We start from the raw sequence: 13,745 nt of genomic DNA, 5'->3' as shown, positions 1-13,745 counted from the left end.
ATGCTTCTGGAATATTATAACCTAAGCCCACCCCAAAGTCACAAGAATATGTTTTCTGGCTTATTTGGGGATCATGCTTTTATAATCCAGAGCCATTTCTGGCCTTTGAATGAAGAATGCTTGGAGCCCCTAGTAAGACAGCCCTGGAATTTTGTAGCAAGTCAAGGAAAAGATAAAGTCAGACTGCTAGTGGAGAAGATGGGGGTGTCATCTTCTCCACTCGTCATATTTAGAATTGATGCATCTATCACCTTTCTTCTGAGAATGTAAAAACATTTCATAAGTGGTAATTAAGCTTCCCAACAGTCCTGGTGCCTGCATATGGCCCAGGGTCTTTCTTTAATATCAGGATTACTCGTGGGTCTGTCTACCCAGGTAATTGAGGCTTTGGACCTCCATCTAGGGTGGGACACTGAGTGAGGTCTCTGAGGTGAGCAGCAGGTTGTCAGTAGGGTCTTTTGCACTTGCTGGAGAGAGGACCAGGTGGACATCTGGTTTCTGGCTATTTTCCTTTTCTTCCATGAAAGCACCAGTAGTGTACAGGGCTGAGCTTCCAGTGTAGTTGAGGCAGTCCAGGTAATCCACCTCTTGAAGACTGGGGATGTGAGGCCTTGGGATAGTCCAGTTCTTCCTGTTTTTCCTCATAGACAGGTTCATATTCTCCTCTTGGCAATTTACCTTGTCAGAGCAAAAGAATACACTGACAAGTAATTTGTGTGTCAGTGCCCTGTTGCCTTTGCTAGATGGCTCCCAAGGCCTGGCCAACTCTGGGAGAACTACTAAAATTGAACTTGTGGGCCTGCAGAGCAGTGGTTCAGCTCCAGGACTCCCTGGAAATCTCACTAAAGTAGCATCTGCCCTCAAGGCTCTGGACTCTGAGGAGCTTGCCTGGCCTCTGTCTATGAAGCTCTTGAAAGGCCAATAGTGCCTGTTGTTCAAGTGTCCGAACTGACAGGCCATCTCCTCATGCCTGCTTGGGGCACAGTCACTGGTAATGAAGATGGTGCTGTTCAATATGACCACTGGCAAGCACCTCTTTCTAATTGTGTGGGATGCAGGTTCAGCTAGACGCTATGTTGCATCTGTACTCTTCCACCCTTACTTACTGGGTGGCTCATGGCCTATTACACAAGCTTCTCTGTGCCTTAGTTCCTCGTCTGTATTTGAGTGCTCATTGAGAACCTCCTCTGGGCTACACATTGGACTTCACCCAGAGGATGGGAAAGGAAGCTGGGCCAAAAAGTCTGGGACAAAGTCCCGGTGCTTCAGCAGATGAAAACCTGATTGGAATACTCATCCTTAAAATCGGTTTGTATAATTATATCCATTCCCCAGTGGGTGTTGAGAAGCTTAATTACCACTTATGAAATGTTTTCACATTCTAAGAAAGGTGATACATCAAGGCTAAGTATGACTATCATAATTGTGATCCTCTCAAGCTGCCCTTGGGGCTAAACAGTATAAAATTGTCATTTGTGAAACTCTGCTATTGCAACAAAGGATGACTATTATCCATAATGCATAATGATACCAGACTAATGTTTAAGGCATTGCTGTGCTCATGAAAACTTAAATCTGCCCGAAGTGAAGATGGTAAACTAGGTCATCTGCTATGAGCTTGTCCTGCTCTTGGATTCCAAAAGCAAACAAAATCCTTGAGGAGGTAGGCACCTGAAAGAGTACCAGATAGCAACAACATTCTTTGAACACCTAGCACGTACCAGGCAGTGTGTTATGCACACTGTCTCACTTAATCTTCCTAACACGCTTAGAAAATGGGTTTTTGTCATTTCCATTCTGCAGAGAGAAAACTGAGACTCAAAGATGTTGACTTGCCCAAGGAAGATGAACTTGGCACTTGGAAGTAGGGCAGCCTGGAGTGAAGGCAGAGGCCAGGTGCGCAGTGACCACAAAGTTTAGACAGGATCCAAGGAGGCTCTGAACTGGGTTAGCAAAGTCACGATGATTTCCACGTCTTCAGCTTGAATATCCCTTACGAATAGGCCTGCTGCTAAGGGAAAAAGGGAGCCCAAGAGGGGAAGGCAGGTGGGAGTAAGTGATTTTGGTGCTAGGTAAGTTGAGTTTGGAATAGTCAGCATATCTGGACATGCTGCCTTGGGAATTGGAAGGGAAGTTGGGACCCAAACTTTGGAGTCGCTGACAGATCTGACCGGTGAAGCCTGGGATAACATCGCCAAAATGTAACATCTCACTCGTCACTACTCCCAGTGAAAAGCTCCAGAAGGCAGCGCGGGCCAAGGTGACAGGTGTCTGCCAAGTCCTGCCCGCCAGACTCCTGGGCGGTGCACTCCCTCCCTGCAGGCCTTCAACCCGTCAGCATCATCTTCCTCGGGTCCCTGCTCACTCCCAGCCTCCATACCCTTTGGGGTCTCCTCTGCCAGCCGGGTGCAGAAACAGGGCCAGCGGCCTCTCTGCCCGGGACGCTCTGGGCGGGGCTCCTAGCGCATGCGCAGCCTCCGTACGGAAGCCCGGAAGGAGGGGCGGGGAGCGGTGGTTCAGGTTTCTTGGGGCGGCGGCGGCGGCAGCAGCGGTGGCAGCAACAGCAGCAGCGGCAGCGGCGGCTTCGGCGGCAGCGGCAGCAGTAGCGGGAGCAGCAGTGGGGACGCGGCTGGCACTGGCGCCATGAACCCGCTGTAAGGCGCAAGCTGTGCAGCACGGGTTGCGGGGGTGGAGGACGCCGCGGTGAAGTTCTCCGCCATGAACCTGAGGGGCCTCTTCCAGGACTTCAACCCGAGGTGAGGGGGCGGCGTTGGCGCCCCCAAGAGTCCGCGCTACGGGCTCAGGCACGGGCTAGTGTTCAGCTCCGGGGAGGCACGGCGGGCGAGATGCTGCAGCCCGAGGACCCGGGCGCTTGCCTGAGCTTCCCTGCGGGTGCAAGCGGCTCCCAGACGAAACAGTCGGCCTCGGCGCCCGCCCTCTTCCTCCTCCAGTGCCCGGTGCCTTCAGCCCCTGCCGGGCCACAGCCGGAAGAGCCCGGCCGGGAGACTCGTCGTGCCCCAAGGGAACCCCATTCCTCTCCGCTTGCTCTCCCTCATTGCTGTCCCAAGTTCTTTCTCTCGGTTCCATCCTCTTCTGCCCCGCTGCGTGTCCTCCATTCTCCGCATCTGGCCGTTTCACTTGACCCAAACCCCTAACCCCACCCCAGCTGTTTCCTCCAGTTCCTCGCAGCCCTTGGGGTTTTCCTTGGATGTATGCCCATCCTTTGCTTGTTGGCTTCTTTGTTGAACGGATACCTGAAACATTGTTGAATCCCTGGAGTCAGTGTCAGCGTATGGCAATACCTTATATAATGCATTTCAGGGTGAGTCTGATCATTTTCCATACGCATTTTCTCATCAGTCTTCGCCACAAGTTTATTTGCAGGAAGTAGATATTGCTGTACTTTTCCAGATGGGGAACACCCAGTGCACAGTGTGGAGAAAGCACGGGCTAAGGACTCAAGCGCCTGCCCTGCTCGACTGTTCTGTAACTGTTCTCTTTCCCCAGGCTGTGAGCTCCCTGAAGCTGAGACCATCTCCTGCACGTCCTAGTGTCCCAAGCGCCTCCAACCCACCGTATCTGGCAAATAGTAGGCACAAATAAAATGTCTGTGGAACTACACTGAGCCCAAAGACTTGGATTGGAGACCAGGCCATATGTAACTTGATGATTCTCTGCCCTTCTTTGGCCTTTCCGTAAAATAAGAAGTTGGCCTAACTGATCTCTTAAGTTTCCCTTCTTTGCTAGTTGGGAAGACATGTGCTCAGTAAACATTTGTATACTGTAACCTATGCTAGGTGCTTTAAATGCTGGCGGTCTCAGCCAAGGGGTGAAGAAGGGCTTGTACACTTAAGATGTCTTACGGTACTGTGCTGGCTGTACTATGGGGGCCAACTGTGGGGACGACTTGGCTGCTTGTTGAGGATGAAAGGAAGTCTTAGGGGAGTGTTTGTATGTTAAGTATGCAGTCTCCCTAGGGATGGTGACATATTTTAACTTGTGAATCATTGTGACTTTCTGGGTGCTTTTATTTCACTTTGAGTTCATGTTCTGGTCTGGAGTGCCAGCGTCCCTAACACGGTGCAGACATTATTATTGTTGGCCTTAACAGAACTGACTGCAGTGCCATCCTCTGCTGCGCCAGGGGGTTAGGAGTGGTCTGCAGGATAGTAGTAGGGTTGTTCCTGTAGCTAGACAAGCCATGTGTGTCTTCTGTTTGGAGATGGTGATAAGAAAGATAAGTAAAAGCTGAATTGTTTTGTGCCCTTGGGCAACTCACTTATCTGTTGTTTTATCTGTAGAATGAGTATAATCTCTCAGAAGGGTAGGGAGGCCAATTCACAATTGATTACAGACTGGTTTACAAACAGAAAGCTACATAACTTGTTTGCAAGGTGACAATTAATTCAGAAGCCATAAGAAACTGCCTCAAGTGCTCAAACAGGCTAACAGAGTTGCCAAAGCAAAATAGTGCTGCACTGATACTACCTTTAACCATTTTTTCCTTTAGCCCTTTCCTGCAAAAAATTAATATATGAAATTACAATGAAATACCTGGTATCTAAACAGATTTGTAGTAATTATCAACATATTTATCAATATCTTAATTCTACCTGGATTAAAATATACTTCTACCTGAAAAATTTAAAGGTCTTTTATACTGTGCCATTTTCCTGATTCTGTGTTGCCAGAGGTAGTGGGTTCCTTAATCTTAGATATTTCAAGAAGACATTGGCCATGTATTGTTGGTAAATCAGATTTGGTGTTTTAGCTGGTAGTGTTTCATGTCTCCTAAGCACTCCTAGTTTTTGACATTGTGCTTTAGTCCCCTTCCATGCTGAGGAAGGCCTTCCCTATAACTGGAAAGAAAACTGAGGGGTGTACACAGGAAGATACCTAATGTGGGGATTTAAACCTTGATGCCACTGCTTTGCCCCCTGCCTGTAATTTTAAACAAATTCAACATCTCCTTCCTACCCCAGGAGGTTGTCACACCCTGTTCTCTTTGCCAGGAATGTTTCCTTCTCTTTTCCTCTCCTCCAGACCTAGTGAACTCCTATTTGTCCTCACTTGGTACTTGCTAAGGGAAGCTCTCCTGACTTCCTTCCCAGATCTACTGCTCCCTGTTTCTGTAATTTCTGTAGTAGGCGCTACTCCTCCATCATAGTGCATATTTGTACCCTTGTATTTGTCTGTGTGCTTATTTCATTAATACCCGCCTACCCTACTAAACTTAAAGCTTCATGGGGTCAAGGCCATGACTGTGTCAGTATTATAGCCTGCATACCTGGATTAGTACCTGGGTCAATAAATATTGTGGGATGAATAAGTGAATAACTCTAGAAATCTAGAGCTGCTGCTTTCAATCACTGCTTTCCTGGTGGTCTGTGGTCTCATTCTCTTTCTTCCTGCCCTCTTCCCACCTTCAGAGTGCAGCCATTCCATTGGAGAGATGAGAAAGAATATGGCACTAAGGCAGAATATGGCTGTCTTTACTTTGCAGATTATTTGTCACAGAAATAGTCACTCTTATGGTTTGGTGGGTCCCAAGGCATGGGCCATGGCTCCAGATCCTCTTTCCAGCCTTTTGGATCTTGGTAAATCTGAGCCCACTGCTGCATTGACAAGGCTCTGGAAACTGCAGTGACAGAGAATGATTCACAAGTGTCAACAGTCAGATGTGCAGGGCTGCTAGGTGACCCTCTGCCTATTTCCATCTGACACAGGACTGATTGATCATGAACTTCTTTTCATAATTGCTTTTTAGTTATGCAGGTTAAGACATGCTGAAACAGATGTACTGGACCCACAAAGAAGTCCTTCCTTGAATGCCTAAGGCTTCGTAACAGTGAAAGAGCCCTATTCTTAGAATAGGCAAACCGATTCCAAGGCATTCTGGGTGGTAGGGATCTGGGAGTAGGCAGCATTAGGTGGGCTCCCTGCACACACCATGGAGCCTTGAAATTTTCTGCTACTTTGATGGAGTTGCTGGTTCAGAGAAGGCCCTTCCACTTTGGCGGCAGTGTGGCACTGGAAGGCTGTGAGAAAACTCTGCTGGGCCTTCTTAGTCATCTGTGGTGAGCTCCTGATGGGAGTATGGTATATCGCTCAGCTGTGCTAGACTGGAACAAAGGCTGAGAAATGTTGTTCTGGGGGTTCCATCATCTGGCCACAGGGTACTGATGAGATCAGTAGTGTTTGGAAACTTCTATATGTTCCATATTCGGAAGACATTCTGGAGTCTATATAAGTTATCTTGTCTCTTGTTTGAAGTCAGGAAAAAGGAATGCGATTGCTGGTAATATAGTTCACTAAAGGCAGTTACCTGTCTTCCAACAGTTATTTACAAAGTATATTTAGAACATTGATTCACCAAACATCTCCTAGGCACCTACCTCACTAGGTGCCAAGTGAGGTACAAGGTGCTCTGAGTACACAAATCAAGGGAATATAATCCTCTTCTCAATGTGGAAGCCTAGTGGAAGAAGCAAAAATGAAAGGGAAGTAAGAATTCAATAGAGTATGAGGCATTACAGAGACAGGAACCAAATGTCTTGGAAGTACAAATGGCGGGGCCACTAATTCTGTCTCGAGCGTGCAGGGAAGAGACTGTACTGGAAATGACTTTTTTTTAATATATATATTTTATTGCATTTTAGGTTTTGGGGTACATGTGAAGAACATGCAAGATTGTTCCATAGATACATACATGGCAATGTGGTTTGCTGCCTTCCTCCTCATCCCCTGTATCTGGCATTTCTCCCCATGTTATCCCTCCCCAACTCCCCATCCCCCGCTGTCCCTCACCTAGTTCCCCCCACCACAGATCCCAGTGTGTGATGCTCCCCTCCCTGTGTCCATGTGTTCTCATTGTTAACACCCACCTATGAGTGAGAACATGTGGTGTTTTATTTTCTGTTCTTGTGTCAGTTTGCTGAGAATGATGATTTCCAAGTTCATCCATGTCCCTACAAAGGACACCAACTTATCATTTTTGATGGCTACATAGTATTCCATGGTGTATATGTGCCACATTTTCTTTATCCAGTCTATCATTGATGGGCATTTGGGTTGCTTCCAAGTCTTTACTGTTGTGAACAGGGCTACAGTAAACATTTGTTTGCATGTGTCCTTATAATAGAACGATTTATAATCCTTTGGTTATATACCCAGTAATGGGATTGCTGGGTCAAGTGAAATTTCTTGAGCTAGATTTTAATTGAGCTAGTCTTTTGAGTCAGACTTTGGGCTAGAATTGTAGGGTTGTCACCAGACCAGAGAGCAGGAAGGGTATCTCAGAAGGGACAAAGTATGCAAAGGCATGGGGTTATGATAGTACCTGGTATGTTCAAGTAGTGAAGATGTCTGTGTGGTAGGAGCACTGCAGATGACATGTGTCGTGTGAATTAAATATGTAGTATTAGTTACTGCAAATACTCTTTACAGAATATTGTTTTTAAGAAAGCAGTATCCAATCCATGAGTGTACTGTCAGAGAACTACTCACCACTCAAGTGACTGTTTATCTGTTGTTCTGTACTCTCAAGCCACCTACAGTCAGGAAATGGTCTTGATTTTACTGATATTGTTAATAATAGCTGTAACTTCTTGAGTACCTACCACATGCCAGGCCCAATGTAGGGGCTTTGCACCCATTATCCATAATCTTTACAACAACCCTGCAAAATTAGATATCAGGCTCATTTTAAAGTCTTGACAGCTTGTGACTTCCCTAAAGTCGCATAGGAAGGAAGAATCCCAAGTTAAGATTCTAATCCAGGTCAGTCCCATGAAACCTGTGGTCTTTCCTGGGTGCCATGCCGTATTTCTAGTTAAGTGACAATCCCTTTCCCCCATGACATTGTAGATCCAGTATACTAAGGACCCTTCTGTTTACAAATTGTAGGTGATTAAACAAAACAGACCTCTTACTGGAGCTTATACATCCAAATGACTGTTGTCATTCAAAGGAATTAATTGGGGAAAGGGAATGTATAAACCTATTCCATGTTCATACTCCTTGTTACTCATCTGGAATTCCCTTTAAAGTCAATTTACATATCACATAAGAGGATACATCTCATTGCCTTATGATCAGTTAACATTTTCAACCAAAATAGTTCCATCTGGTTTGATCACATGTCTTATTCACTAAGCTTGGCTTTGAGTGACTATTGACCATTTCCAAAATTCAAATCCACCCTCAGTGAAAATGTAGCACCATTTGGGATAGTCAAAAGATCAGACTGCAGGTTCTAAAGGTGATTCCAAGAAGAAAGCTTCAAAGATGGTTTGAATAATGAAGAAGTACCATTGGAATTAGTGCATTGCGTCCCAAGGGGACTGGTTAAAGGAGAGAAATCTCATTTGAATTTCCTGTTTTAAAAATATCATTCCTATGACTTGATATTTACACACACATTGTTCTTAGCTGTGTTCTCTGAGGGCTAGGATTCGGAGATGCTGAATTAGGTGCTGAATGAGTGGATGTTGAGTACAAATAGACATGTACCACTGGGAAATCCTTGTTGCACAAGAGAGACAGTGGATTGAAGGAGTTTTAGATAGTTTCCTAGGACTCCAGAAGATAAGCTTTTTTAAAAAAATACAGAGCTTGGGTTTCTAATTACTTTGCATGATATGTCACACTTGTACAAGGTGACTGGAATTTAAGACAAAAGGCTCAAACTCCAGAGATAGGTTCTTTTTTTTTTTTTTTTTTTTTTGAGACGTAGTTTCGCTCCTGATACCCAGGCTGGAGTACAATGGCGCGATCTCGGCTCTCTCAGCTCACCACAACCTCCGCCTCCTGGGTTCCAGCAATTCTCCTGCCTCAGCCTCCCGAGTAGCTGGGACTACAGGCATGCGCCACCATGCCCAGCTAATTTTTTGCGTTTTTAGTAGAGACGGGGTTTCACCATGTTGACCAGGATGGTCTCTATCTCTTGACCTCGTGATACACCCGCCTAGGCCTCCCAAAGTGCTGGGATTACAGGCTTGAGCCACTGCGCCCGGCCGAGATAGGTTCTTTATAACTGGAGACTCATACTTTGTCAGCTCTGACTTAATAGTGACAAAAATGATTGCTAAATGAGATTGTTACCTACAATCGGCAGAACTTTTGTCTTTCATATTACTGCTAAAGCTAGAATGGGTAAAATGTATTGTTTACACAGTGCTTTCACATACCTTTGTCTTTTTTTTATTGCATTTTAGGTTTGGCAGTACATGTGAAGAACATGCAAGATAGTTGCATAGGTATACATGTGGCAATGTGATTTGCTGCCTTCCTCCCCTTCACCTATATCTGGCATTTCTCCCCATGCTATCTCTCGTCAACTCCCCATCCCCTGCTGTTCCTCCCCTATTCCCCCCAACAGACCCCAGTGTGTAGTGCTCCCCTCCCTGTGTCCATGTGTTCTCATTGTTCAACACCCACCTATAAGTGAGAACATGCGGTATATCATTGTCTGTTCTTGTGTCAGTTTGCTGAGAATGATGGTCTCCAGATTCATCCATGTCCCTACAAAGGACACGAAGTCATCATTTTTGATGGCTGCGTAATAGTCCATGGTGTATATGTGCCACATTTTCCCTGTCCAGTCTATTATTGATGGGCATTTGGGTTGGTTCCAGGTCTTTGCTATTGTAAACAGTGCTGCAATGAGCATTTGTGTGCATGTGTCCTTATAGTAGAACGATTTATAGTCCTTTGGATATTTACCCAGTAATGGGATTGCTGGGTCAAATGGAATCCTTCTATTTCTAGGTCCTTGAGGAATTGCCGCACCGTCTTCCACAATGGTTGAACTAATTTACACTTCCACCAGCAGGGTAAAAGTATTCCTATTTCTCCACATCCTCTCCAGCATCTGTTGTCTCCAGATTTTTTAATGATTGCCATTCTAACTGGCGTGAGATGGTATCTCAATGTAGTTTTGATTTGCATTTCTCTAATGACCAGTGATGATGAGCATTTTTTCATATGTTCGTTGGTCTCATGTATGTCTTCTTTTGTAAAGTGTCTGTTCATATCCTTTGCCCACTTTTGAATGGGCTTGTTTTTTTCTTGTAAATCTGTTTTAGTTCTTTGTAGATTCTGGATATCAGCCCTTTGTCAGATGGGTAGATTGCAAAAATTTTTTCCCATTCTGTTGGTTGCCAATTCACTCTAATGACTGTTTCTTTTGCCGTGCAGAAGCTGTGGAGTTTGATTAGGTCCCATTTGTCTATTTTGGCTTTTGTTGCCAATGCTTTTGGTGTTTTGGTCATGAAGTCCTTGCCTACTCCTATGTCCTGAATGGTTTTGCCTAGATTTTCTTCCAGGGTTTTTATGGTGTTAGGTCTTATGTTTAAGTCTTTAATCCATCTGGAGTTAATTTTAGTGTAAGGTGTCAGGAAGGGGTCCAGTTTCTGCTTTCTGCACATAGCTAGCCAGTTTTCCCAACACCGTTTATTAAACAGGGAATCCTTTCCCCCACATACCTTTGTCTTAATGAATCAATATATGAGGAATCAGTTGAGGAAACAGACTTAGGGGAAAACCACACTGCTGATGAATGACAGTTGAGGAACTTAAATATAGATCTTCCTACTGGCCTGGGCTCTGCTTTTATTTGACTTTTGTGCTTTTTTTATATCTACTGGTTAGATGCTCTTAAACATTTTTCGTCTAATAAATCCAGTTAAAATCTCCACTGAAAGACTTTAAATTTGGTTAATAAGGTTCTGCTGAGTGTAAGAGCGGTAATTCCCTTGATAGTTTGTGAGAATGTCAGGTTGTCATTTGGAGCCATTCTCTCAAGCTATAGACAGGGATGTGCCTACCAGAGTTTGTGTGTGGGTGCACGTGTGTGCGTGCCTGTAGGCACGTGTTAATGTGCATGTACATGCTCCAGTGAAGCCAGCGGCTTCCAATGTAAAAAACTGATAGGTCTAAAAAGAGTCCAGCTGCATTCTTATGATATGCAGAAAACAGATAATAGAACGTTTACACTCAGAGTCATCATCCCTTTGCTATGTATATTCTCTCTCTTCCTCCCTTCTTCCTTTTCTCCTTACCTGTTCTCCTAACCCTGCAAAGTAGAGAGAGAGGGAATTTGAGCCTGAGCAGAAAGCTCCATATAATTCAGAGAGGACACTAGCTTTGGCTCAGATAACACTACTTAGTGATTCATCATATACTAACACTACAGATTCAAATGAGAGTGGCATAAATCCATTCTAAAGGTGTAACTGGAAAAGTGAATTTTAAGTAGTGATTAATGTTAAAGTGGAACCTCCCAATTCTCCCAGGTTTGTGGATAAGCAGTCTATCTTTATACTTGGACTCTGGTCTGAATGTTTCTTGAAAAGTAACTCAAAGTAGTTTAGGCTACAACTGTGACTTATTTTTTAAATACATTTTCTTATGACTATATTATTTGCCTAATATTGTATATTCTCTTGCAAATCAGGCTTGATATTTTATTTTGGATATGCAGTTACCTTTTAGACTTTGCTTCCAAATATATTTATGTAGTTAAGATACTATTCTTCCTTTCCCCAACTAGGAGTATGTATGAATTACATCTTTTGAACTTTCTGATTATATTAATTAGTTTTATTTGATCAACTTTGTTGTTTAATTTTTTATGAAAAAGCCAGCTGTTAGGATTACTGATAAGTTTCATTTTTGTATCTATATTTCTACTTTTAGTTTTATTATTTCTGTATTTTGGCTTTTTTCCCCAAATTTTTTAGAAACTCAGTTTACTAGTTTCCTTTTGCCTCTTTTTTTTCTTTGTTTTCTACTTTTGTTTAAACTTTTGAAGTGAACATATTTTCTCTGAGTTTTGCTTGGCAGCTGCCCAGGTGTTTTTGTGTTTCAGTTACATTTTAGTAATATATTAAATATTCTGTAATAGTGTTCTCTTTTATCCTTAACTTAATCATTATTTAAGGAAGGAAATTAACATTGATCTAGTTAACTGTTTGGTGCCAAGTCCTGCAATGAATGTTTTCTGATAGGTTATTAAATCCCTAGTGCTATCTAATAGAGGTATCTGCATTTTGCTCATGAGGCACATGAGGCTTAAATTAAATGCATGCAAAAAATCTCATCAACTCTACTAAACTGTTTAACAAATCAGTATTGAAAATGATCCATTTTTTGGCCGGGCGCGGTGGCTCAAGCCTGTAATCCCAGCACTTTGGGAGGCCGAGATGGATGGATCACGAGGTCGAGAGATCGAGACCATCCTGGTCAACATGGTGAAACCCTGTCTCTACTAAAAATACAAAAAATTAGCTGGGCATGGTGGCGCGTGCCTGTAATCCCAGCTACTTGGGAGGCTGAGGCAGAAGAATTGCCTGAACCCAGGAGGCGGAGGTTGCGGTGAGCCGAGATTGCGCCATTGCACTCCAGCCTGGGTAACAAGAGCAAAACTCCGTCTCAAAAAAAAAAAAAAAAAAAAAAAAGAAAAGAAAATGATCCATTTTTTGTCAGTCTCTTATAAATTGTATAGAATTTCTGCCTCTGGTCTCTTCTGATTACAGTCTACCTTACATACTCATGTGTATCTTCTGTCACTCTTTTGTTGAGAAAATCTGCAGTGGCCCCATATTACCTGTTAATAAATTTCAAGGACTTTACCTTGATATTCAAATTCCCCTACCATCTTACCCCAGCCAACTTCTGGCTTATTCCCTGCAATAGCCTTTCTCCTGTCTCTCCAGCACCCTACCCACCAAGATTTATAGAAAGTATTCTGTGTGTTCCAGTCTGCTGTAATTGGAGAGGGGAGGATAAAGAAGGGACGGGTAATGAATACAATAATACAGTTAGATAGAATAAATCTAGTGTTTGATAGCTCAAGAGGCAAATATAGTTAATAATGTATATTTGCAAATAACTAAAAGAATGGAATTGAAATGTGCCTAACACAGATAAGTGATCAGTGCTTGAGGTGATGGATATTCCAGTTACTCTGATTTGATCATTACACATTGTATGCTTGCATCAAAATATCACATGTATCCCATAAATATATACAACTGTTTTGTATCCATAATAAATAAAAATAAAACTTTTTTAAAAGATTGGAAAACATCTTATTCGCTTTGTCTGGAATACCTTGTTCCCAACTCGTTGCCCAGATTCCACCTCTCTTCCTAGCTCTCCCAGAGAAATTAATCTTCCAAGTCCCCTAGTTTACCATATATAGTTACTTGTTGATACATCATCTCCCTCTATTCCTTAATAGCCTGAGCATCTTGAGGGAAGAAATTGTTTCTCCTTTTTATATATCTCACACATTTCAGGCACTCAGATATTTTAAAAAATTGTAAATTAAATATGTGTTTATTGGGTATTGCTGCCCCAAGATTCCTTTTTTTCTCCCTGGAAAAGCTATATATATGTAAAGAAAGTGTGTTTTCTTGTTCTTCTACTTAATTCTCTTGATATAACCTTGCTGTTTTTTAAATCTACTCTTGTGTTCATTTCCATATTTTCCCTAGGAACTTTGTCTGTTTTATCTGTCATGATTTAATAGTAGCATGAGGAAGCCCACAATGAAAATATTTCTGTGTATTCTTAAAAATTGTAGAATTATGTCCATATTCCATGGTCATGTTGTTAGATTTTTGTTATTTAGATTTTCCTTATTAGTCCTTTTAGCTTATAATACGTTTTGTTTTAAAATCTAATTTATCTAATTTTAAAGATAGTAAATTGTTTCTCTTGTCTTCATACAAGCGTGATAA

General features: G+C 43.0%; 1 protein-coding gene across 3 annotated transcripts in view; it reads left to right on the top strand.

The window, feature by feature from the left end:
• Window positions 1-2,518: 2,518 nt before the first annotated feature.
• TMEM185A (transmembrane protein 185A) overlaps window positions 2,519-13,745 on the top strand; it is a 35,488-nt gene continuing 24,261 nt past the window's right edge. For 2 of the 3 annotated variants that reach the window (XM_078364165.1, XM_002763358.7), the window contains exon 1: window positions 2,519-2,756. In XM_078364165.1, the coding sequence (XP_078220291.1) occupies window positions 2,719-2,756 (38 nt within the window). In that variant the 5' untranslated portion in view covers window positions 2,519-2,718. Of the gene's footprint in view, window positions 3,323-13,745 lie in introns of all 3 variants that reach the window. The other variant, XM_078364164.1, reaches the window with a different exon arrangement.

Source organism: Callithrix jacchus, chromosome X (genome assembly GCF_049354715.1).
Source record: "Callithrix jacchus isolate 240 chromosome X, calJac240_pri, whole genome shotgun sequence".
Taxonomy (NCBI): domain Eukaryota; kingdom Metazoa; phylum Chordata; class Mammalia; order Primates; family Cebidae; genus Callithrix; species Callithrix jacchus.
The sequence above is the reverse complement of the archived record's forward strand: the minus strand, read 5'-3'. Positions and strand labels throughout refer to the sequence as shown.